Source organism: Numida meleagris, chromosome 2, assembly GCF_002078875.1.
Source record: "Numida meleagris isolate 19003 breed g44 Domestic line chromosome 2, NumMel1.0, whole genome shotgun sequence".
In the NCBI taxonomy this organism is placed as follows: domain Eukaryota; kingdom Metazoa; phylum Chordata; class Aves; order Galliformes; family Numididae; genus Numida; species Numida meleagris.
Genome location: NC_034410.1, coordinates 135,165,297 through 135,192,446, shown reverse-complemented (window position 1 = coordinate 135,192,446; position 27,150 = coordinate 135,165,297). Strand labels below are relative to the sequence as shown.

The 27,150-nt window shown below is 38.0% G+C and overlaps 1 protein-coding gene across 8 annotated transcripts in view; it reads right to left on the bottom strand.

Moving 5' to 3' along the window:
• Positions 1–27,150, bottom strand: part of COL14A1 (collagen type XIV alpha 1 chain) — a 118,443-nt gene that overhangs the window by 72,426 nt on the left and 18,867 nt on the right. For all 8 annotated transcript variants that reach the window (XR_002434900.1, XM_021385898.1, XM_021385899.1 and 5 more), the window contains exons 6-14: positions 12,740–12,895; positions 12,380–12,499; positions 11,232–11,396; positions 10,671–10,832; positions 9,062–9,213; positions 7,932–8,061; positions 4,821–4,966; positions 3,542–3,671; positions 219–358 (exon numbers count right to left, since the gene is read on the bottom strand). Coding sequence is in view for 7 of the 8 variants with exons in the window: in XM_021385898.1 (XP_021241573.1) it covers positions 219–358; positions 3,542–3,671; positions 4,821–4,966; positions 7,932–8,061; positions 9,062–9,213; positions 10,671–10,832; positions 11,232–11,396; positions 12,380–12,499; positions 12,740–12,895 (1,301 nt within the window). In the remaining variant the exon portion in view is untranslated. The remainder of the gene's footprint in view (positions 1–218; positions 359–3,541; positions 3,672–4,820; positions 4,967–7,931; positions 8,062–9,061; positions 9,214–10,670; positions 10,833–11,231; positions 11,397–12,379; positions 12,500–12,739; positions 12,896–27,150) is intronic.

The following is a 27,150-nucleotide window of genomic DNA, read 5'->3' as shown; positions in this document are numbered from 1 at the left end:
GTAAGAAGTGTACAATATTGTGTCCCACACCTGTGATTCCTTCCAAAAGGAATTCAATACTAAGCAAACTGTTAATAGCACTAAGTTTCAGAATTCTTTAGCAAAGCATTTGTTACAGCTCACGAAGAAGCTTTTGTTTACAAAGGTTACACTTAATAATTACAGAAGTCTGGGGAGGACTGAGATTGGCTAAGAAAAAAGAGGTGCTAATAATTTACCTCATTGGTTTCTGTTCCATCTGTTTTAACGTACATGATGCGATAGCCCTTCACATTTTTGGAAGCAGGATCCCATGTTAGCTTAGCACTATTGTGTCCAACATCTGAAAACTTCAAGTTTGATGGGGGACTTAGAGGTACTTGAAAAGGAAAGAGAAAAGATTGTGGTTTTAGCTGTGAAACTTTTCGTGCCTGTAAGCTAAGCCACACGTTTTCCATTTCAAAATTAAAATGACCCATATTTATATTTTAAAAGATACAGTCTCTTCATCAACGGAGCTACCTGAGTGCTTTAATCAGGTAGTACATTTTAGCTCTTCGCTGAAGCGGAACTTTTAGCCTTGATAGGTGCGTCTTAACTAGTACTGAAAAAGAAATTATGCTCTTGCTCATAGTGAACATAACCTACACAATACTTATAAACAAAATTATGTTTATATTTGTACATCAGTGTAACTCAACTAGATCTGTAACTCCATATGCAGTTGTTTTAAATATGTGTTCCAACAAAAGATTTCCTGTCAGGAGCATTTTGACATAACATTTTCTGAACATAAAAGTCTCTGACATAAAAACAAGTTTGTACAAAAGTATATCTCATTTAGAAGATTTCTAAAGTTGCAATTTTTAAAAAAATATCTGCTTAATCTTTCTCCCTTTCTACACCTTCCCTCTGTAGAATCTGTGATACTGAGAAGGCTGTATTTGGTTGAAGCTGTTTCCTAACAGCAATCTCAGTCAAAATCATATTTAGAAATTACGCAATTCATTGACTATCGTAAGCTGGAGGAAAACAAAGTCACGCAGCAGTCTCAGATTGCTTTCATTTTCCTGTCATACAAAAGGAAGTAATTTGGGTTGCCTCTGTTACTCTTTATTACCCCCAACATCTGTTAATTTTATCTGAGTTGTGAAACCTGTCTCTATCCATCCTGCCTTCACACACACACTTCACACCAATCCACACAGGCAGATAAATATCATCACTTCAGAAGTTGTTTCCCTCACACAAAAGCACATGGGAGAAAGAAAATATTATACGGGCTCGATACTTACTGACTTGGAATTTGCAAGCAAATGCCTAACCACCTTATGAACTGTCAAGTCAACTTGGCTATGAGGAAGGAGAAGATGGGAATAGACCGGAATTATACTAGATGGATTTGCCACATCTTCTGGCATTCAATATATTCCTCTGTGTCAAGTGAAGGGAATATCATGTCCTGGATTTCCTTCCTACTTTCTGTCAGTCATGGAATCCACTTCATTTCACCAACCTGGCCATACCACAAAATGCTTTAGTTTCAGCTCCTTCTTTTTGGAACACAATTGCCTGACAACATTGCTCACAACCAGACGTGCAGTCCTGCCACCAGAATAATGTGATATTTACAGTGAGAGCTGGATAAAACTCCACCCCAGAATAAGCATACTGATCATACCTGTCTGGCACAAAGAAAAGTTTCACTCCAGTCACTGAGCTGACACAGTGACTAGAATAATATTTTTAATAAATACAGACTATCCGATATTACATGTAATGCAACTGCAAATTAGGTAGATCATTCTATAGGCAGATATATATGGTCCAGGAAGAAAATGCTAGGAGGTCTGTTCTTTAGTTGGAAGACAGACATAATCCCAGAAATTTTTTTTAAAAATTGCTAAAATCTGAATCAGGATAGGGAAGACACTATCACTGGACACTGACCATTCATGACAGGTAAGCTCATAAAGAGCTTTCTTTTCTCACAGACTGCCAAATGCCTGAACAATAAAAGTCTGCTAGAAGAAGCTTATTTGAATAGATGCATACAGAAGATTAGAATTAATCCTATTTCTTATTACAGTGTTAAAGACCAGTTGGCTTCACTGAGTCACCTTAAAAATAAATGAAGGTTGCAGGGTACCATTTTTTTATTCTGGTCTGGTAACAGTAATGATGATGGTCTGACTAACATATTTTACTAGCTCCTGTGATCAAACATTGAGGTCATGAATTCTCAGCTTTTGCCAACGTATCTGGAATTTGTATGTGATCATCCTTCCAATATGTTAGCCAGGTTTAGAGCTCTGCGGCCTCCAAGATCATGAGACATGAAGTGAATTCAGACTGGCACAAACTACACAAACTACTGTTTAGGATAAATGAAAAACAGATATCAGGCAGATATTAATCAAAAGCTGGAACAAATAAATTTTAAAAAGGGAGAAGGAATGGGAGACAAACAATAAGGACACAGAGAGAAAAGTCAAAGACTTGATTCTCTAAGCATTAAGAATCTTCCACACTCTTTTCAAGGCCACAAACAAACCCAAGTTGAATTAGTTCTCTCTGTGCTTGTCTGTCCTTGACTGTCCTCTTTGTCACGGGTTTATGGTTTTTGTTATCGGCTCAAAACCACTGACATTCTCAGAGATGATCCAGTTCACACAGCACTCCTAGAGCTTCCTTGACCCTACAGGCCTTTGCTCCAGCCCCTCTCTATCTCAGCACTCACATGCCTGAACTTCTCTCACCTACTGAATAGAAGTCACTTTCACACTGGCGTACTCAAGCCAGGAACACAAAACAAGGAGAAGCAATCACTTCACTGTTGGGAACAATAAAAACATCACTGAAGGCAGACCCAGTAATATCCCTGCAGCACAATTGCTTATTTTAAATTCCTTTGTCTTACAAATGCTGAGGCTATTTAGAGAGCCGACATACAGTGCTGTGTACAGTTAGTAAAGGACAGAATTTAGCTGGCAAAAATCTTACTGCTTATTAAAAACACATCATCTATCATGAGTGCACAGGCACTTTCCAATCCCTCATTTACCAGATGTTAGGCAGTGGGGGTTGCACAAAAATCTCTTCTTGCTTCTTTTCCATCTGTACTGTCTACTGCTGAGCCAGAGGAAAGAATTTCTCCATCTGAGCAGACTCCCCCCCTGGACACACCTGGTTCTGTGGCTGTAGGAGACTAAACAGTGGTCTCAGTTTAGCTTTACAAGGTGACCTTCATTCACCTTCAGCAAGCTCAGGAAACTGTCATTCATTCCACTGAATCAACAGGGATACCCATAGTATAGTACCACTACCAACAAAAAAAAAAAGAGTTCAGAATTATGTCTCAAACTTTTTTTTTTTTTCAGAAACTCACTTCCTCAGCCTCTGTAAATCCACAGGATTTGCACTGAGAAACAAAAGTACAGCTAAGACCTTGGCCTATGGACTATTCAAATCAGATTTTAAAATCAGATGATTTTTCTAATATGAGCAAGATTAATCTAAAATTTTATTATCACTGAAGTGAATATAGGTATGTACTACCCACATGTAGTTTCTTGTCCAGTAAGGGGATCACTGGCTTCTTCCCCAAACATGGCGTAAACTGTGACTGTATATTCTGTATTTGGCAATAGTCCATCCAGTTCAAGTTCAGTTGAGGCCTCCCCGATTTTTATCTAAAAACACAATAAAGAAAAAGACAAATATTTCTGAATTGGCTAATTATGGCAAAGAATACTATTTACACACATTAGATTTCATGTGATCAAATGCTTTACTGAGCATTTTTTCTGATGTTATGCCTTTAGTATTTGGCCCAGATTTTGGGATTTTGCACAATAATCAAAAGAACAAAATTGTTAAAAGGCCGAAGCATTTCAGTGTTTTGGAGAATAAATTTATTTCCATGTGCAGCAAGGCTCAGATTTTCTGTTTGCTATTTAGGTTGTGTATAGCTGTCCACCATCTACAGACAGATGGAGAAACATAGCTGATTTATCTATTGGAAAAAAGTCTTTCTTCGGGTAGGTCTCAGGCCTCCCGATTCAACTAGGTTTCAAGGAGAGACTTGTTTAGCAGAGAGCACAAGTCTGTGCAAGTTTTTGGTAGCTTGCTGCACTCTTTCCACAAGTTTGCATGCCCTAGAATGCTTTGCAGTGTTCTTTCTTGAACAGACTTGCTATATATAATCATATATACAGAAACTTGAGCATAAAAACCTTTTAAATCCTACCCCAAAAGCTTCATTGGAACTATGCTAGAAACTATTTTTAGTCTACTGCTTTTAGTATTTTACTCACAGTAAAAGACTGGACTTTTCCTTGCCTCACTTTATTTTCCTCCTAAGGATACCTGCTAAAAATCACTTCTGATGGAAGCCATTATTTTTAAATTAAAAAAAAAAAAAAAAAGCCAATCAGAACAGAAATAAAAGAAAAGCAATAAATGTGTTACTTGCTAATTTGTTTTACTTTCATGAGAACAAAGGATAAACTTCATATTCTTTTGATAGCACACAGGAAATGTCTTCTTTCTTTCTTTAAGTGTTTGATTTATAAGACGATAAAGTATTACATCATATATTATTTCAAAAGAGTCATTTCAATTCAGCTGAAACTGTTGCATTTTTTGACAATAACATATAAAAATAATCAGCTGGTACTTGGCCTCTCTTCATAAAGTCTAACACAAAGTACTTAAGGCAGCAATGGAAAAATAAAGTATTTGCTCATAAAGTTGAATGCTAAAGGCCAAGTAACTACTTTACTCTTCAAAATACTTATTTCTTGAATAATTATTATTCATATGAAAGCTCCACACATTACCTCCTTTTCATCTGCAGCCAATCCTTCTGTCAGGGGAGCATACAAGATCATGTAACCTGTGGCACCCGCTACTCCATTCCACTTAGCTCTCATGCTGCTTTGTGACACATCATACAGTTTCAGATCTGATGCCATTGGCAAGGCAACTACAGAAAAAAAGAGACAGACGCTTCAGTTATCTCACTTGAATGACCAGATAGTTTTCAGTTTATTTTATCACAGGAAATGCAAGGGAATTTGGCTATCTCCAAGCACAGAGGTGCTGTCTGCATCCCACAACTATGAAGAGTTAATTAGTACATAAATGCCTGCAGAATTATAGAAACAAGGAAATTATGATCTAACCAATTCTAACGCCAGGGTAGAATTAGTCCTTACAAATTACTGCAGCTCTTTGTCTTAGACAGTTTTGAACACTTCAGGTGGGAGGACTTCTATTCCTTAAACACCAAATCATTCTGTTCAGATCTTACTCTCCCTCCTCCCTGATTTGCATGCAGAAAGCCACTTGCTATGGAAGAATGGGCAAGGTTGCTATAACGAACAAGTCCCCAGAGGTGGCTTTTTTTACAGCACTAGTTCCCAAGCCAGGGTGGGGGAGAAACAGCCTTGATGTAGGACACCCTGGAGGAAACTCTGTATGAGTAAATTGCATGCAACAAAATATGATGACCACAAGCTGTTGTGTGCTTAAATCCTGGAGAGTACAAACTGACTCCCAGGCCTATGTCAGTGGGATTATGCAAGACGAACAAAATCATCCATCACAAGTCTTGGTGAATGCTGATCTAGCGACTATGACTAAGCAGGCTGAGTGAAATTCAAACATTATTATGAGATTTATTTGTGGATTTATGACATTGGTAAAGAAACACAGTGCTAAACCACGTTCCTGATTTTTTTTTTTTGTATTTCTGTAACTCTTCAGGGTAGCCTTTCTCTGACTGTCCTCCCTTTCTTCCCCTCACAGAGCAATGTCCCACAGTCTCCCCAGTGCTTTTGATCCAATCAAAATGTCCAATCATTGGAGAGATATAAGAGAACTTTGTCTGCTTCTTCGGAACACATATACTGAAAATAGTCCCTGAAATGAATTAAAGGTTTTGACAGGTAAAGATGGCATTAGGTAATTGCTATTAGTCCTTTCCTACTAGAAACTCAAAGAGACTACAAAGGATTGCATGTTAAGATTCCACAAAGCTCTACTTCGCATTTTTCTGAAAAATCTGATGTGCAAACACACATTCAGCAACCGATTCTCATTACAATTCTAATAGTTCAAAGAATGTTTCTAATCTCATTGTGTAAACAAAAATTGTAGCCTGTTTTACACTTTCAAGGAGGTGTAAATCTATTAGATTATGTTCAACAAGCTCTAACAGAGATTGTATTTTCCTGCACACAAAACACACCAGCCTCATCCTTTCTTCTGCACTGTGGCTATTCACTCAGTCTGTTGGTTTGTAAACCTGGACAAAGGTTCAGCTCAGGCCTTCCTTTAGGTTTTCACTTCCAGGTTTCCTATCTTCACTCCCAAACCTTTCAGATTACTTCTAACACACTACCAAAATGGTTCTTGATGCTACATGACCTTGGGGTGTGATCTGATCAGATCTCAAAGTCAGCAGGGCTAGGCTCAGTCAGAACTTGTCTAGGTGACTTCAAAGAAATACCAGGTGCAATAGGAAATTATCCTATTAGCTCAGTAAAAGTCTCTGTTTCAATAATTTAAACAATTTCTAACATTGTATTAGGGGGGTAAAATACGGCTGGAGATGACAGTTTGAGAGACTGAGACAAAAACACAAGTCTCTGATGATTTTATATCATCCAATTTTATGTTACTTTCAAATAGGGAAGATTAGCTTTTACAGAGAATCAAAGAATTATTGAGGATGGAAGATATCTCTTGAGACCATTTAGTATAGTTTCTCTGTTCAGTCAGGCTCAGCTACAGCACGTTGCTGATGACCGTATCCAGTTGGGTTTTAAATATCTCCACAGATGTAGACTCCACAGTCTCTCTAGACAACTTCATCCAGCGTTTGACGTGACAGTAAAACAGTGCTTTCTTTTGTTCTTTTGTTTCTTTCAATGTTTTTTAAATTTGTGCCCATTGACTCTTGTCCTGTCAGTGGGCCCTACTGAGAAAAGTCTGGCTTCCTCTTCTTCATTCCTTCCCACCAGGATTTTTTACACATTCCTAAAATGTCCCGAGCCTTCTATTCTCCAGGCTGAACAGCCACGGCTGGCTCAGCCTCTCATCTTATGAAGGATGCTCCAATCACTTAATCACTTTTGTGGTCGTTCACTAGACTTACTCCAGTAACGCCACGTCTCTCATTTCCTGGAGAGTCTGGCACCGGACATAGCATTCCATCTGTGGTCTCACCAGTGCTGAGCTGAGGGGAAGGATCGCTAGCTGGCAAAGCTCTGCCTAGCACAGCCTGGAGGGGCTCCTCTAAGGGCATGCTGCTGGCTCACGCTTAGCTTGTTGTTTACGAAGACAATCAGGTCCTTCTCTACCAAGCTGTTTCCCAGTCAGTTGGTCATCAGCATGTACTGGTGCCCGGGTTTATGCCTTCCCAACAGCAGGACTTTGCACTTCCCTTTTTTGAACTTCATGAGGTCAAACATGATTTTCCCTTCATAAATCTATGCTGATAGAAAATCAACTGAACCACTGAGAAAGTAGCTTACAGATGCTACCTTGAAAAATTTCGTACTGATGGGAATCACATGCAGGTATTTCTGGTCCCACCTGATACTCCTCTCATTAGATAATTTTCAGCTACAAATTTTATTTATAAAGCTTGGTTCCCACAGCCAAAACTTAGGAGTGTTCTAACTTAGCGTTCAATACAACTGACTTCAAAGTTCAGCCCAGAGATAAAGAAAACCGTTCTCAGTGTTTAAAGATCTGAAGAGCATTTGGACTCGGGAATTTAGTCCAGAATTAACTCAAACAAATTAATTTAAAACAAATGCATTAAAAGGAGCTAAATTTAGAAAGACTCCCTTCTCTAGCACTTCTTCACAAATACTAATGTTTATATGGTGTGATTAAATGCAGACAGTCAAATCCCTAGCAAACACGATTAGGATACTCACGTGTAGTTTCAGTTCCACGGAGGCCCTCACTAGCAGTGTTTGAGTATATTGCAAATACAGCTATCTGGTATTCAGTTAAAGACATCAGGTTTTTCAGAACCGCTGTTGATAAACTTCCATCTACCACAACCTGTTCAGAAGAAAGTTCAACTAAATATGCATATGGTAAATTAACTGTATAGCTATCAAATCAATAAATCTCTCTTTCACATGGTTTTTAAACTTGCAGTTAAGGATCAGTGTACTAGAGTTCAATTAACATACTGAATTTGCTTTTGCTACCTTTGTGTAGAGTAAGGCATCTGAAAGAAAAGTACATGCATAATTCAAATGTTTAGCTGATGTAAGTAGCCCTTCAGAATAAAGGAACTGTTTAGATGAAGTGTATGCAATGCAGTTTAGATGTGTGTACTGGTCACTTTTTAATAAAATTACTACATTATCAGAAATATTCCTTTAGTACTACATATGTAACTACCGTACTACCAGTTGATATTAATGCATATCCATGCTAAATCCAATGTTTCTAGTGCAAAAAGGGATAAAATATACCATTAGCAAAATCCTTTTCTTTTTTGGCATTTCTCTTTACTTTTGTGAGATGTCAGCAGAAGCCAAAAGCTTGTTCTACTGCATTTTTTGCCCACCTCCAGAATGCCTCTAATTCCTATGTAAATAAGCATTTCTGTAAATGTTCATTGATTAGATGTAGACATTCTAACATATACACCCATATTTTCTTCCTTTTCTGAATTGTTTATTCTTAGAACCCAAAATCTGGCTTACCATCACCTCATATTTCTGTTTTTGCAAACAGAATAGCACAGCGGAAGTTGCTAAGATTTGTTTCAAGTAACCATATGTGCAAGGAAAAATGTAGGCACCTTACTGAAGGCACAATTCACCCCACCCCTGAAAAGTACTCACACATTTATAACACATTTACTTTAAACTACATGACATAAAAGCAACCTGGCCACTAACCTTCAGCCCCATCATTTATGACCAGATTTATAGTACGCTTCAAATCCCACATAGGGAATTCTGCAGAAGATTTGAATCAGGCCATGGATTTTCTATCTGTTTAGTTCTTCCTATTAAAAACGTCTGGGAAGCTTCTATCCTCTTACCTCTTCAGGTTGCCCTCCTCGAGTGGGATAATACACAACTCTGTATTTCTCCACTTTCCCTGGAGCATGGGTCCAGCTAACACGGAATCCTCTAGCTGTTACATCAGATGTGACCAAATCTGTGGGAGCCCCAAGTGAAGCAGCAATTGTTCCTAGGTTAAAGACATCAAAAATTTCTTATTCTCCTCTGCAAAATAATTATTTGGTTTGCTGTATTTACTGAAGCTCCAAAGATCTCTCCTCATCAGTAAATCTAATGATTGGCTACTGCACATTTATTAGGTAAGTTGCAATGGAAACAAACAGCTAATAATAATGAATACTGCACATGGAGCTCTTGCTAGAACTAAGCCTCCCTGGTATTGCACAAAGCTTTATATGAAAGGGGAAAAAATAAAAAAACGAAGCCTTCCTGTTCTTCCTCCTATCACACTTTCAAGTCTTTTTTTTTTTTCTTTCTTTTTTTTGCCTTCCTCCCAGTTATGAGAAATATCCATGTACACATACAGCTGTGATCTCCTGCGTTCCTCTGCAGGTCAGAAACTGATATGCTGGCTGTCAGCACATTGAAGAGGTGTACTGAATGGCCATCTTCTCCAGCAATCATTCCTTTCCACAAAGATGTCTCATCTATTCATGCTTTTTCCATCATTTCCCTCTCAATATCACAATTTATTGCTCATTCCCTCCACAAGACAGCACTAATATTTTGTATTTCTTCCAGACTCCAGCCAAATTAAACAGTGAAAAACAGAGTGAAACCACACTAATACATATTATTTGCTGAATTAGATAGAAAGGTGTGAAAGACAGCTTTCCTTGCTGATAAACATTAGAAGCTTACTGAAAAAGTACTCAGCATTTCTGTGATATTACAGAATCGCAAAGCAAGCAATATGAGCAAACTCTACTGAAGCCATAAACAATGAATTTTCTCAGATAGGACTGCTTCTCTGACAAATTGCAGCATTTTCCCATAGACATTTCTTTCATTTAGAAAAGCAAAAAATATTGTAGTTGGAGAGGCTTTTTTTTTTTTTTTTTACATAAGAACAGTGTTGTCCACCACCACCTTTTCTTAACATTCTAAAATATATTTGAGAAATGTACTCATTAAGTAAGAAAAACAACTATCATCAGGAAGGTACAAAGCAGTCTTAAAACCTGCAAATTTCAAAAGCTTAGGCAACAATAAAAATAGCAAGTTAGCAGATGGAAAGCACAGCACAGATGCAACAATTCCATGCACAGCTGTTAAAGCAATTCACCTTCAAACTGGGTATTATTATTTTTTTCCTTTATCTCACTACTTGGAGATAAATATAGCAGGATGAATGCATTTTTTGGCTGTTCTTTTATTATTATTATTATTATTTACTACAAAATACTACAACATTTAGCACTATCAAAGAAAAAGAGACAAAGATGAAAGATGTCAAAACAAGAATAAAACATACCTCAGAAGATAACTTCCCTGACAGTTTACCTTCTTATCAGCAAAAGAATATACAGCTTGAATCAAATGCCCGAAGCCAGCTTAGAACTGCAGGTATTCAGAATAGGATTGGTAGCTGTAAGTTCATACCAAGTTAGATTAATTCTTATTCACCTTTGATTTCCTTTTCCTGTTCCTCTACTCGTGAACACACTGTTCTGGTAAGACCTTCAACAATGGTATTCATGAAGTTGAAGTCGGCAACGTTGTAAACGTGTGTGCTGTCAGGTTCAGAGGCAATTTCTTTGAGTTCATTTATATCTGCATTCTTCACACCTTTCATTGAAAAGAAAAAGAAAATATTTGCAACATAAAAGAAAAAACATCTTCCCTGAATAGGAACTCATAAAAAATGAATAAAATCCAATTCTTCCTGTTTGTTTTAACAATCAACTATAGAAAGCTTCATTGTTAAGATGGTACTTCAAAATCTTAAATTCCGCCAACATATCTGGCATTTTTTCAACTGTCTCTTGATAATGTACCATGAATATATCCCACTAAATTCCAGTCATAGTTGTAAGGTACTGGAAAACACACTAAAGAAGATTTAAATGAATGATTATACTGACCAGATAAAGACACAAAAGAGCACTTACTTAATATACAGAATAATAGGTACAAATATACCAAAGGTTAATGGCACACCAGTTATGGATATGGCAGAATACATACCAATTGCAAACAGCTCAATGCCTGCATCTCGTAGGTTTTTAGCAGGAGGGATAACATCATCTTGGGATTTCCCATCAGTGATCAGTATACCGATTTTAGATACTCCAGGCCTTGCACCTGCTTCAGGCTTAAAGCTGTTTTCCAAAATGTAAGTTAACGCAAGACCTGAAGAAAAGAAACATTTTAGAAGGGAAAAATATCCGTTATCTTTTTTCTCAGATCACAATGTTTATATCTCCACTCAGTTTATAAATCCTGAGAATCCTTTCAATGAAAAATGAGTATGAAAGAAGAGCTTATTTCATGAAAGAATACATTTCAACAGGAAACTAAACTGCAGAGATTACATTAATTTTTAGTAATCTTTTGATCAATCCATGTATTTTAAACTATGGAAGACAGTTTATGGAAGCCTATAAACTTGTCATTTTTAGTTTAATTCCCAGAATCACTTTGTTCTTTTACCCACTACAATCACCTCTTCCATAAAAACAAAGGCTGTTGAAGAAGAGAAGTAGCATCATTCAGATTCTTTCTCCCCTTCCCACGAAAAAAAAAAAAAAAAAAGGCAGCAATTTATTTAAAGGCAAGCCTGAATATTTGGATAAAGCATTCTCCTGGTAAGAGAGTTACCATTATTAACTGCTACTTGGATGATACTGGAGTTGTACTGATACTGTATTTATCCTAGTTAGACAGGCCTCCATTTATCCAGCACTGAGTGTTTTCTGGGGCTTTAGTGCTCTAACTATTATAAGGTCAATGGAAATCTAAAAGCTCCAGGTAATCATACAAATAGTTACTACTGCCAGTTGCCAGATATTAAAGCAGCATTCTTTCCTCCCCCAGAATAAAACTTTGTGCAAGAACTTTATGAATGGATTTTGCATTTTCTTCTTTGCAGATAAAAGATTTCAATTCATGCACGAATAGTTGATGTATGCTTTGTTTTATGAGACCTTGTCCTGACCAGAAAGAAGTGGAACCAATAAGACAAGTACTTCAGAAGGACTTCACAGACAGTGGACAAAGCCATTAGCACACTGCAAAATAAACAACCATTTTACAGTAAGATCTAAAACTTCTTGGTTTGTGCAGCTGGACTTTTAAAATAAAATAAAGTGCTAAAGTCAAAACACATACTGTACCTGTTAGTGTATTCCCTCCTTTATATGGTAGATTACGGACTGCATCCAATACAGCGTCTTTTGTGCCATAGGCATTCAAATGCCATTCAATTCGGGGATCACCACTGTACTGTGCAAGACCTGATGTGTCAAAATTAAAGTACTGCATTAGAAAATAAAGCTATTTTTTTCAAGTATCTGTACTATACATACTTGGTTACTGACAGCTTGCAACTGTAACAGGAAAATTGTCTTGCTTGATGCTAAAAAAAAAAACAGTAGTATAATGCTGTTCTTAGTGGCAGCTCCTTTCCCTTTCAAAACCTTCCTTTCAAGTGTTAAGATAGTCAAATATCATGAAAAAAAAACATGATACCTTACCTACTCTTGTTTTCTCAGATCCCACATTGAAAGCAGAAACGAGATTTTCTAGGAATAGTCGAACAAGTCTGAAATTGAATCGGCCAATACTCCAGGAACCATCAACTAGAATCACAATATCTGCAATAGCTGGAGTTTTACAGGTAAACAGGTTTCCTGTAAATCATTAAGATGAAAACAAAATCTTTAATTCAACGATAAAACTGTAACTACATAGTTCTATACATTCTTCTTCTCAGTAAGACTACCAATTTGTCTTCTAGGGGCAAAGTGAAAAATAAGCAAAGTCACTAAACATATTTGTCCTAAATTCCGTAATAGAATAGTTCAGCCATTATTGATTCAGCTGTTCAAAATTACTCTTGGGAGACCTATGAGAAAGAAATGCTGCTTCTAAAAATACGGTACTTCAGATAAGTTAGCTGTCATAAAATGCAACCAAACCAGTAGATCTTTTTCATTCACATGAATATACATACGTGGTATAGAATTTCTGACACTTATTTAGGTTTGGACAATGCAGAGAGCTCCAAGGAGTTATCTAGACTCCCTTTATAGTCAATACAGAAAATCTGGTATTTGCATAGTTCATCTCAGCAACTCTGCGGAAAAATCTAATTTGCTGCCATTACAGACTTCTAAACTCACGCTTAGAGCCTAGAGTAAAACTGAAGGTCAATTGAATAAGCTGTATTAAACCAAAGTAGGATGCATTTAACACAGTAAAGGTAAAATATAAAGATCTCAGATTCAAATTCACAATCTCTATGCTATCTAGCACCACATAATGATTTGTTTCAGTGCCTCTCTTATGGATGTATGAAAACGTAAACAAAAAGAGCAATTAAAAAAAAAATCAAAAGAAAAGACCTGATGAGAATCAGCGGAGATGCTAAGTATTAATAGTCTCTAAGGCTTGCTAACCAATGGAGAAATCAGAGGAAATGGGAGCAGAGTTTAGACACAAACCGCAAGATTAACAAGAAGGCTTTTAGGGAAACAAATTTTTAACAAATTGAGAAGCCTAAGAAAATGTTACTGTATTCAGTTAGGGAAAATGACTGGAAAGCAAGGAACTGGAATGTATACCACAGAAGTCTGTGAGGAAACATTTCCATATTCTCAGTTAGAACAGCCAAAACCCACAGGAGAGGATGCATGGTTGCTGAAAGTAAGGTTGTAGTGGAAGAACAAAAAATGTATGAATGATGTTACACAGGTATACCACATCGGGGCTTCTGTTTGAAATATAGAAACAGCAAACCACCGACAAGATTGACTACAGAATAAGGATGGAAGAAGAAAAGTCAAAGTAAAGCTAGTATGACAAAGTTAGTATGAAAGGTATCATGCATGATAATCACAAAAAGAAAAAAGAAAAAAAAAGAAAAGAAAACACACTGACTAGTGAAGTAAGCTGCATCTCAACTTCTGCCATCAGGGTCTATTACATAAATTAGTTGACAAAGGATATTAACATATAGGTGGTACTGACAGCAATGATCAATTGAGTACAGAATTGTTAGAAATAAGCTGATCTTGAGCACAGATGCTCCACAAATAATTCAGTGAGCAATTATCAAAAAGGTGAATAGCATTAGCTCACAAGGAGCTCTCCTGTTAAAGAGAGAATAAACCACACAGTTAGCAACTCAACATTTCAGTATCATATCAATAATGACAATCTCATCATTAAAAGCAAAACAATAATGTCATAGGCAAAAATAATCTGATGTGCAGAAGGACTTAGAAATTGTTAATTATTAAGAGTTAGATACTTTCTGTAGTGTAAATCCACTTAACGGGAAACAAAACCCATACAGTTACAGTTAATGTCTTAAACATGTACTAAAAACGCCTTTAAACTAGAAAGGAACATTTCCTACGTGCAGTTAGCAGTGTAGAATAAGTTCTAAACACATGACAAAAATTCCACTTACAAAGATGCCAAAATAAATATTTTATTTTAGTTTTTACAGTACAAGACAACGCTATTTGAATTGGCAACATATTTTAAAATGTAAACGCTGGGGGAGATTTAGTAAGCATCAGAAAAATCTTAAATTGGAAAATAACTCCAAAAGAGGTCCAAATCACTTCTATCACTGAAGTCAACAGGAAAACTCCCATTGATTTCAGTGGGACTGAGATCTGCCTTTTCGTGATTTAATAGGAACTTACTGGTCATGGCAAAATCTGTGTTTTAAATATCCTTGCCAAATAAACTTCCTCTTAATGAGCCTGCCTTACTTGAAGTATTTCTCTTCCATTAACCATAAAGTTCAACTATGCCATTCTTGCGCTGGCAGTGACTAGCTTCTAAAGCTTCAAATAACTATTGGCAAAGCAAAATGCTACTCAGCACCAGTAAGAATGAGCCCCTGACACACATCCAAGCAGCTGCACTGCAGCACAGATGTATCTTTTCAGTATGATCCCAGCAGTTGAATCGTATAGCTCAACGAGGATAGCAGGATTTGTGTGGCTGCTTAACCCTTCAAAACTTCCATGACTTTATGCTAACTGCGAAACCCAGTTAGTACCCTAGGCTGTATTATTTTCCTATCAACTAGTTTTGTGTGCAGAGTTTAATACTGCAGTTACAGCTTTGTGAACAGAACTCTTTATTGGTTCTAGTAAATCCATTCAGTGCAGCAAAGACCGAAGAATAAAGAAAACAATAACCGCATTCCTTTCAATATTTTATTTCCATATCATCAGATCAGTGTAAATAGCATCATTCAATTATTTTTTGTTTGCATGTGTGGTTTGATCCGAGATTGTACTGCAACACCACAGAATGTGAAAATATTCATTCTTCGTAGATAGGAGATACTTGCTGAATCTTTTCTGCATAAAACACTTAGGTTTTGTTACTTCTGCACACCCACTATTTGCTTATGTTTTCTCCTTGTTGTACTTAATAGAACTGTAGAAAGATCCCTAAAATGGAATAAACAACAGTGAGAGATTAAATAGAATAACAACCTGTACAGAAATTTTCATAACCTGATAGGAATAAAAACACCGTATATCATCTTAGCCTATGAAGTTATTCTAAAAGACACAGCGTGTAGCAACTAATTTACACACCCCACTGAAAACAGTCAGTTTTCAAATTACCAGTTCCAGCAGAAGTCTTTTTCAGTAATCTTTTCATACAACCATACATAGTCATGGATTCCTAGAGTGCTTGAGGATAATTACGAACTCTTCCAATATCAGAACATAATTTTAATAGCCAATTTCCTCAAAGACATCTCTTGAAGGAGGATCACAGAATCACAGAACTGTAGGGGTTGGAAGGGACCTCTAGAGATCATCGAGTCCATCCCCCAGGATGACAGCATATAATTTCACATAAAAAAAAGATTTCAAAACTCAGCAATTCAGCACACTGCAAACTTCATCATTGTCATCAGGTTGTGCTATTCATTTCCCTTTCACTCAGTTATTAAGAAAACTAGTAGAACATCAGTTCCAAGAGCAGGACAGTAGGGAGGTGACCTGTTGCCCGATTTTGTATGTCTCCTAATCTTACACAGATAGCATTATTCTAGTTCTAGTTCAAGTACGGCAATCCACAACAAACAGTAATAGAGCCTGTGATTTTGTGATTAGAGAAAATGACAGAAGTGACACAACCAAAAGTCAGAAGGCAAGCTTTTCTATTTTACAACAGCAACCATCTCCAGTGCATTGGCTGGGGGAGTTTCTTGGGGAGAATGTAAAAAATTCCCAATCCTTCTATAACAAATTTACAGTCTTCCTGGTGTTACTTGGCAAAAAGAACTTGCCATTCTGTCAAGCAGTTCACTAAGGAGGAAGGAGCTCAATCTGCTCACTTCCTCATGAATGAAGAGAAGAACTTTAAGAGGCTTAGCATTTCACCTCTAAAGACACCAGCACAGAACTGCAAGGCTTGTGTATTCAGAAAGTTATTCGCACAAAATCTACTTCAGTATTGCCCACAGTCATGTCATCATCATTAGAAAATGTGAATTTCACTGCCTTTGTTTCAAGGAAATCTTTCAAAGAGTAATCATCCTTGAAGGAATTTTGCATCTATCAAATGAAGTTTCCTTCCTTTGATCCCTCAAGGCTCCAGACATCAAAGATGACTCACTTGCCTGCAATTCCACTGTTTAAGTTCTAATTGCACTACCAAGACCCATGTCAGAATTTGGCTTCCACTGAAACCAATGATGACAATGCTGAGAAGTTATCCACCTAGATCCTTCTGAAAAAGTGGAGAGTTACTGAAGCCTACAAAATGTGACCCCTGAGACATCCCATGAAGTAAATGGAGCACAGAGTTGGACTGGGAGGGGCTCTGGCAGCAGAGAGGATGTATGGAACAAAGCAGGGTCTCCAAGCTTCTGAAAACACCAATTACCTCTCTGAGGCTACATTTTCAACCTGCTATTATTCTCTTTTTGATATGTGCATTCAGTGAGTTTGCATGCAATGTCAAAAATCAAACAAAAAAAATGATGACTTTTAGGCCAGAGCAGTGGCTCTTTGACTCTTGGAGTTAATACTACTAATCTTTGACAGTTCTTTGAAAGACAAATGGAGAAGCAGCAACTAGAGACACTGCCACAACGGAGGATTCAATGCCTTAGAAGAACCAGTTCAATTTGCATGTAGCTATAATATATTTTGCAGAAACACATTTGATATTTTTCCTCCCTTTGGTATGAAACTGTTCTCATTTTCAAGAGCCAAAACACACACTTCTGCTAAGACAAGTTAAGACTATAATTCTTTCCGAGTCTGCAATACTTCTTTTCCTTTCGTATTCCTTGTCACAGTGGAAAAGTCAAATAATGTAAAGGAATAAAGTTCAAGTGTAGGTCAATAATAATGAGGTATGATGGGGAGACTCCTTCATGGGGTAACAAAGAGCAAAAAACAAGACGCTTGCTGACAGAAGTGAGTGAAAATCACCTTGTGAATAAAGCATGACCAACAAAGAAAAGTCAGTCCTCTACAATGGCCAACAACACCGCAGCTGCGCAGAAGCACTAGTGAGGACAAGGGCAATATAATTCTACATTAGGTAAATAATACTTCTTTTTTTGAAAAGGGTTAAAAAAAATAGAGGGACACAAGACAGCGTTCAGTTCCAAAATGCAGCAGCTCGCTAGTTCACGCTTCTGACATTGATATTATTGCGCTGTGCTGGTGATATCATTGCACTTAGACCTCAGTTTAACACATCCCATATGTCAGGCTATGGACCAGACAAATGAATACAACATAGCTGTTTTTCTTTGAACTAGATCCAAACATAGCTTGAATTTGAAAGGCTCAAATGCTGGAACATTATTAGGTTGAAAGAGCAGCACAATGAGGTTAGAAGCTCATCCCTGCTCCCTAAAAAAATCCCAAAATAAAATAAAGCAGCCAGCCCTTTCCCATGCACCTTGTCCTGTTCCAGAAAACGCCTATAGCCAAATTGGCAGAACTGCAGATTTGTTATTTTAGAGAGTTTCAGCATTATCATTCACTGAATCGGTTGTCTAATCACGCCTAGAAGATTTTACTCACATTTGACTTTTAATGCTTAACAGTATTTTGCTTCTTTCAAGAAGCGCACAGCCATAAATAAATCTTATTATTGGAAGTATACCTTTTGAATATAAAGCCACAAAACTAACTAGCAGTAGCTGATAAGACACATTAATATGTCCATTGGCATTTAGTAGTAATAACTCTCAAGTGTCAGAAAGAGAAGCATAGCATCTTTCCATCACACTGAATAACAGTTGTACTTCTGCAGCAAGTCCCATCACTGAAATTATTGAAATTTTCAAGGCTTTCCTCCTACAAAGCCTTGCAGAACTTTCCTCCTACATCTTAGTTTTTCAATTTACTAGAGTGACAGAATAAATGTAAAGAACAACCGTGAAACAAAGCACTAATGTATTCTGGCAGATCACTACTGATTGATAGCACTGAAGCACCTTCCCAAATATCAGCACCAAACTCCCTTTTTCTGTGTACCTAGACAGAAAAAAACGTTATAATCGCTCTGCATTTAAAATGAGTTCAATGCATTTATTTTAATAACTCTTCCAACTAGGCAACAACAATACAGAACAAAGCATACTGCTGAAATCTTTCCTGAAACTGAAGCTTAATGTGTCAAGATATTATGTTCATTTAGTCACAATGATTTACTCTGAAAATGTTCCACAAACCCTCCTATAAAAGTACATGAATCTAAAGAAACTTTTCTGCAGAATAATGTGATAATTCTGTCCTTCTCTTTGCTCTCAGTTCTGCATCTGACTCCATTAATGTTTTAAGTGACATAGCTGTCTGAAAGTCTGACTTTTTAAGACACAGAATGACACATTTCTATTATTATGGTCATATTTATCCACCATTCTTATGTAGCAAATACTCTATGACTTAAGAGTTATTTTTCTGTTTGGTTTAGTGAAGTATAACATCCTTGAGACCATTTTCTCTATCTAGAGGGTAGTTAATCAGGGGGCTGCAGACAAAACAGGCACTCAGAAATTCTGAATATTAATTAGGTTGTATGTGTTAATCTCTCTAAACCATGATAAAGAGCTGGTCTACACCTGAGCTTGTAAATAAGATACCTGTTAAGAGCTGAAAGTAGTAGAAAGGAAATTACTTAGCTGTAATCAAAATAAAACTCCTGGCCCTTACCTAAAGGTATGTTTGTTCTTCAATATGCACACATATACTTAAATCACCTTAGTGTCTGAAAAGCAGAGTGAAGGCAACAACTAAAAATTTGTATTTTTTCTTTTAGCTTTATGGATCTCAATAAAGGATCTTTCTCACTTTTTTCCCCACACAACAGTTGCTCAATATTCAATAAATAACTGTTCAGTTGTTCTTGCTCTTTTTTTTCCCCATAATCACCGCATCATAAATACATAATTACATTCCATTACATCAGTTTTAGGGTTTTCCACCCCCCAACTGTTTTCCATACTCAGATTAATAAATTAACAGCAAGGCTTGCAAAGGACCTCATTTGGTTGAGACAAAACATGAGCTTCTGAGCGTCATTCTTTTTTAAGACAGAGGCCAGCAGAAGGACTGCCACACCAAAGTCATAAAAGTATCTCAACCAAGCTCTAACAGATACATCATTATTGCTTCCAACTGATGCTTACTGCTACTTCTTAACAGAACAAAGAAACACTAAGCATTATGAAACTTAAGGCAGAAACATCTGCCATAGTTCAACACCACCTGCCTGCCCCCTTAGGCATTGAGCTAAACTTGAATGCTGAGCCTGATAGATGCTGGAGGCTGGGACAGGAATGATGAGATATGAGTGATATTTTACAGGCTACAGCCAGTTTACTCTTTTTGAAGGAGCTACCATCCTATGCTCAAAATTTACAGCTTTACTCCCTTATCATTCTTATGAAAGATCAGTGCAAAAGACAAGAGATTTTTAGTACTACATAAACAAACCAATCCCAAAGACCCGCCCGAGGGTAACATTTACTCCTGAAATAGCTGTTTGAGCCACTCAGTAGATCTCCTTCTGCTAAGTTCCTGCATACAAGGAAACGTAACACACTCAAACATTAAGGTTGCACTCCAGAGGAGCACTGGCTTGATCGAGGATTCCAGGAGAACAAGGTATGAGAATACCACGGCTCCATTCACGGGAGAATAATGAGCCAAATACACACATAGAAAACCCAGCAGCTGGATAAGGAAAAAGGACTCCCTCATTATGTGCTGACAGACAAGTACAGTCAGTACTGATAACCAGACAGGTAAGACCAGACAGAATACCTTTGAGGTGGAAAGCAAGGACTACTCTGCCACGTAAATAAATTCTGTTTCAGCTACTAAAGAACAATTTTCAAACCAAGAGGCGTAGCTTAACAGTAACACCAAGGCTTACTAAACTTAAAGGGCACCAGGCAAAAGGTGCTGACAACAAAGCCAGAATCAGAGTCCTGCAGAGTCCTAACAGGTCCAGAAAGAACACAAAGACCTTCAGATTAAGCAGTGAGGGTGGAAATGACCCTGAACTCGCCTCTCCTCACTACAAGCTCCTGCTTAATGTTTATCAGCAGTGTTAGTATCAGATGAACAAGACAAACCGTGGAACAAGACTTCCCTCTCAAAGTGTAAGGAACACCCCTGAAAAGGAACTTGTACAGCAAACAGCTCAAAAGCAAAAGACTTAATACTTTCTAGCTGCATTGAAGAGAAGGCCATCTCAATGAGTGCAGTCCCTGAAAACAGATACCAAATGTTAGTCTTAATCTCATGTGCTGCTGTCTAGAGCACAAAGCAATACAGCTTAATGACAGATTAATGTGTTGATGCGTCAATCTTTTATGATTATAGCTTTCTTACAAGAGAGTCTCAGTCTTCCACTTCAGTGTTTATTAACGCAGCAGAAGGTGCTGATGCAGTCTGCTACCACCTCACCAAGGCTTTTTCTGGCTCTCCCTTCCAAGATTGACACACAAATTTTAAATGCATTACTGCGTAGCTTAAGTTTCAAAGAGGAGGTAGAGTCTTCTTTGAAAGACAATCAACACTCATGAGGTACAGACGTATTTACCTAGAATACACATAGTCAGAAGCAAGCCTACAGACTTCAAATGGAAGTAAAAAGAATTCATGCTGCCACATGATTAAGAACCGTTAAAGAGTGTCTCTGCATAGTACCAATAAAAGTATTTAAGTAATGAAACATGTCAACACAGCCCCTGAATCTGACTTAAAGTAACAGTTTCTTGCTGCCAGCAGAATCCAACCATGCCAGTGCACTCTGAGGACTGGATGGACGCTCAACAGCTAATAACTTGAAGAGCTGAAAAGCAGACTGAAAAGAATGACTGTTCCCTCACCTGAGTGAACAGTACATTAATCAACCATTCAAGTATGAGAGCAATCTCCCATTTCAGCTAAGAACAGATTGCACAAAGAAGTCAATGCCTTGAGGAAAGCTGTCCAAAAAAAAGCCGAAAGAGCCCAGATGAGGTGAGGGGAGGGTGTTCTACTGGAAACAGTTCAGACTTACCAAGAAGTCCTTCCTGTGCTAACATATGAGGTTACACATCTTACACACTAAGGGTTATTAACCTAAGAATAAGATTTTGTAAATCAAGGGTTACAAACTTGAACACACTGATAATAGGAGCTAGATCATTTCATTACAAAATTGAAACTTACAATTAGGCTATCTACTCTGGTTGAATAGAAAGAGAGCTATAAATTGCACCTTTTTTCTTTTCTTTTTTTTTCCTGAGCTACAGGTTCTGTAGATGTCTGTCAACGTTGTGTCTATTTTTCATAAAGCAGGTGTGTTCAAAGAGAGTGTCTAAAGAGGGACAAGGAGGGAAACTGTAAATAACAGAAAGGCAGTCTGTCCAATCTTCAGCTTCTGACTGGTGTAGAACATTGTATGAGAGGTAATACACAACAATAAACACATATGACCATAACACACCAACAGAAGAAAAGCAACAGAGCTAGGACAAGTAGCCAGGAGTTAAGTGGAATCCCTGGCAAAGAACAGAAACTGAACATACCTTCTAATACCAAGCTTTTCTTTCCTGAACAAATCTTTGAGTCTTCAGTTATCATCTTGGTTTTTCACAAGAACGTACTTGTCTCTTATTCAGATGACTGCAACACACTTACAGGCAAACTCATGGCCATTTACTCCTTCACAGATGCAGATGTTGAAAGGTGCCACATCTCAGGGTCACTAGCATATTCTTTCTCCTTGACATGAAGGAGAATAAGAACTGCCTGCTTTCATACCTTTCCTTCTCACGTGGCCAACAGAAACCTGCACTAATAGAAACATAACTCATACAGACTTCCAAGGTACAGAAATAGTATTGAATGACTATCATTACAACAGATTACGGGCAACACAGCTCTCCATTCTTCTGTGGCCATAATGATGACAGTGTTACAGAACCTAATGCTGCATGCACAGCTGCAATCATACATTCAATGAACCCTGGAGTCTGGGTTCTGTCAAGACAGGCAAAATCACCCAGGGTATTATACTCAAAATGACAGAAGAAGTCTGATAAGTACCCTGATTCCATTTATCTGACACCGGAGAACAGGCTCCTGTACAACTGTTGGAAACATATTATTAAAATCTTTAAATGTAGTAGCACGTTTTGTTTTCTCAAAAACTCAGAAGGATGGCAAAGAGAAAGCATTTAAGAGCTCTGCTCATCCCAGTATTGATGCATCCGATCAGGTTTTCCAGTTGTGGGAGGCAGGAAGCAGGAGTCTGCCGAAGGATCTCAGCCAGATTCATAAAAACACTGCCATTCAAAAAAGGAAATCCAAGTTGCAAGTAGTCAGAGGATTCAAAGGTTTAGCTATGTCCCCCCCAGAGAAATTCACAGGATGAACTCTTGGAATAAGCACTAATCATCCAAAACACAATGAGCAAAACTTTCCAAACAATGAAAGGGAGCTTATTCAAGAGTTTCCTTGCACCAGAGTCCTCCTGGAAGTCATCCAGTGGCTAGCAAGGAGCTCCTAATGTACAAAGCTCTGTATGGTGGTTCACAGTCTATAGGCTGGCACAGAAACTTGACAAATACCTCACCACCAAATTACACCTGGTTTGGATGGGATATCTTAAATTCATATGTGAAAGATGTATTTGGATAAGTCTTCTTCATGTCCTGTTTTTAAGCAGATATTTGCATCACCTGAAGTTGAGGAAGAAGTCATCTCTTGTACAGCATGGGTGAAAAATCCAATCAATGTCAGAAAGGAAGCCATGCCTCGCTTAAGTAGCATGGATGGGGGCCTGCAGATACATCTGCTAGGCAGGTCTCCAATGGAGTCCAGAGCAGAGAAATTTTAGCATTAGGTTGGGAAACAAATGACACACCTGGATTCAAGTGAGAGTCCTACTAGCAAAGTCTGATGATCAGGTGCTGCTTTCACTAGCAGCAGTTGAGATGAATGTGTCATGGATCCTCCACTAGGGATAAGGCTGGGTAGAAAAAAAGGACTCAGAAAGGAGCCAAGTATAAAACTGAGAGAGTCTGAAACTAAAATGCGTCTACACAGGGCTAAGCCATCTTAGAGTAGTCAGAAGAGTGTGGTGAGGGAAGTATAATTATAAATTCCTGTCAAGGTTTTGTGGTGGTCCAGAATGTTTTAAGCAGGCTGCAGCAGGATACAAGCATTCCCCAGTCTTCTCTAGAGATTCATGGGGATCTGAGGCCACCCCACAAAGAAACACAGATAATAAATTTTTTTTTATGTTGATATTACATTTAGTTGAATAGAAAATGCTAAAACAAGATCTTGTACTTGCTCCATAGCATTCTTAGACTTTAGAGAAGGCATTCAAAACAGAAGAACACCACCTTCCAGCATAGTTCTGGGTCTGCTAATACCTCTCACATAAAGGAGGTCAATATCTACATGGCACATCAAGGAAAAAAACTTCAAGAAATCCTGTTTTTCTGTATTGTTCTGATTGTAGCTGGCCAAGCATGGTTTAATATTGTATGAACATCTTTTGAGGCCCGTAAAGAAAGACTGAACACAAACTAGTAAATAGGTACTTGCAAAGCAGATTAATCCAGGGCAGGAGATTGCATTTTAAACCAAATCCTGTTGTAGTAATAATCCCAGAATCACAGAGAAAAGTAAAAAAAACCTCACAGACTGAAAGTGTGCAGGGAAAAAGGGAGAGGGAGAGGGAACAAAAGGGCAGGAAAAAAAAGACAGAAGTTATCAGCATTAAAGAACAAATACAAGAAATACAGCCCATGAACAATAGTGCAATGAAGAAATGCAAATGTCTTTCTTCCATTTGCTGTGGTCATTCTGGAGTATTAATTCACTCTCATAGAATAAATCCATATATTTTGCTACCTTAGTTCAGGCACCCAATCCAGCTTCAGGGAAAGATATAGAATGCATTTGCTAAAATACAAGCAACATTATATCAGGTTATGTGATAAAACGCTTGCCTTTGAAGACAAAGGAGCACAGAGGAACAATGACAGTTGGAAGAACCTGAATAAAACCCCTACAGGATTATTCCCAAGTCCATCAGAAGATAGCTACTTGCTCAGGCTCCGGAGGTGACGCCAGTAATGTCGAGCCAAATGAAGGGCTCCCAGAGCACCTTTCAGACTGATGGGGCTACTGCAGAGGATAGTGAGACTTATTATGAGATGCAGCATTTGGGGATTGTCTAAACCTTAGTACGATATGCTTAGTGGAGGAACCAACGGTAGGGAAAAGGAGAGATCAAGGTAATTTGTACTTGATTTGTATTTGAAGAACTAGCATGGGAAAATAAAAAGATAATGTCCTATGCCCAATAACCACACACTGCCCCCATCTTCTCATTAAACTCCCTTTGTAACTGTTATTCTGGGTGAAGAGCACACTACTCTGTTTACAGCTCTGTATGCCAGCAACGGAAGTCAGACAACTGACACAAGCTCACGTGCTTGCGATACCAACCAGAGCAAGTTAGATCTTTCAGCAACTGCAGTGGGGATGACAGTTCATATGCTCTCACACATCCATGATGCTAGCTACAGGAAAAGCAAGGGTTCATGTGTTAATATGTAAAGTCTAATGAATATCAAGCAAAGCTACCTGCAAATAGGTAAAGTGGCTTGGGAGCCAGGTATCGAAGCAGTTATTAGCCTAGGCCACATGTCTGTGCATCTCTATGAAACAGCTGGAGGAGTAGGCTACAAGAGGGACTAAGACATCCAGGCCTGGAGAGATTCTGCTGCAGAGGTCAACTGAGAGACTTGTCTGCCTGTGTGCTTGTCTGCATGACACAATTAGAGACAAGGGGATCCAAGCATTTGTTACTGAAGGGGTCACAGTTCATTTCTCGCTTCTTGGCTTTCATTTTGATCAGCTAGAGAGGTAAACAGGAAGAGGCCACTGATGTTTTTGTTGGTGTGAACCCTGAGTGATTCTGTTCATCTTAGATGCACGTACACGTTTGGCCACAAAGAACACTTCACTGGGAATACATGCTCAGCCTTGCTGCTGGTTGAATATGGGCGCATGGAGCTACGGTAACCCTGTCTGACGGTACTGGATGACTGGATTCAGCAATCACTAAATAGGACAAAAGAATTCACACTCACAGTGAGAGAAAAGTACCTTCTAATAATCTTTATTTTTAGCCTAAAATTGCAGAAGCAGACTAACGTGCAACAAACCGAGAACATAGGATGCTTAGGAAGAACAGAATTGCACTGGGAAATATGCCCACACAGAACAATCAGAATCTCTTTCTTCTGTTTGTTCATAATGCAAAAGCTGAAGTGCCCTCCAGAAAGCACAATGAAACACTGTTAATATGACCAATTATAGGTTGCACAAAGACATAATTAATGAGTTCTGTAGCCTAAAAGTTCAGTAAGTAATTTTAAAAAAATACCACAAGAAGTGTCATAACTAAAACCGATATTTGCAGTTACGCTAGCCAGGATGAAATGAGTAAAACTAGGAAACACAGCCAACAGAAGTATTTCAGAAGGCATTCATTCCTGCAGCTAAGTAAAATACCTCACAGCACTGATTTCACACTATCTAGCAGTACACACTAAGGCAGCTGGCATCAACCAAGCAAACAAGTTAGTAAATTAGATGCTTAGTCCCTCCTGCTGAATAGCATCTTAATATACCTCTCTGGATTTTTTTCCTAAGCTGTGTAACACAGCGCCATTCAATAGCTACAGGGTGAATGCTAAAGATTACCTGCAAAGGTGATAGTAGTACTGGAAGAAGAAAACAAACCAGAATGTTTTTCAAGTTTACTGCACCTCTCATTTCTATCAGAATCCAAAGACCAGTGTGACCTTACTCCAAGAGCTATTATAATACAAGCATCAGATTCATATATCAACATATTTTGAGGAATTATATGCATTTTGTATTATTTGATACTGTGCACAGCACTGGAAAAAGAAAGAAGAATTATTAAAAAACATTCAGGGAAAGGAGGGAGGCACGTTTGTTTTCATGTCTGTGGATTTGTTTCCTACTAACCAATTAGGTTTGTTTGTTTTTAATTATTATTTTAATTGGCAATAAATGAAGTATTTTTTTTTTCCATGCAGTCTAGTCTGATTTGCCCGTGATGGCATTTAGTAAACAATCCATGAGTATTCTGTCCTGGTTTCAGCTGGGACAGAGTTGATTTTCTCCTTCATAGAGTCTGGCTGGGCATCAGTCAGTGGGTGGTGAGCAATTGCTTGCGCATCACTTGTTTTTTTACATATAATTATCATTACTATAGGTTTTTCCCCCTCTTCCTTTTCTGTCTTAGTAAGTAGTTTTTGTATCAGCTCAAGAGTTCTACCTCGCTGTTTTCTCTGCTTCTCCCTCACCCTGATTCTCTTCCATCCCAC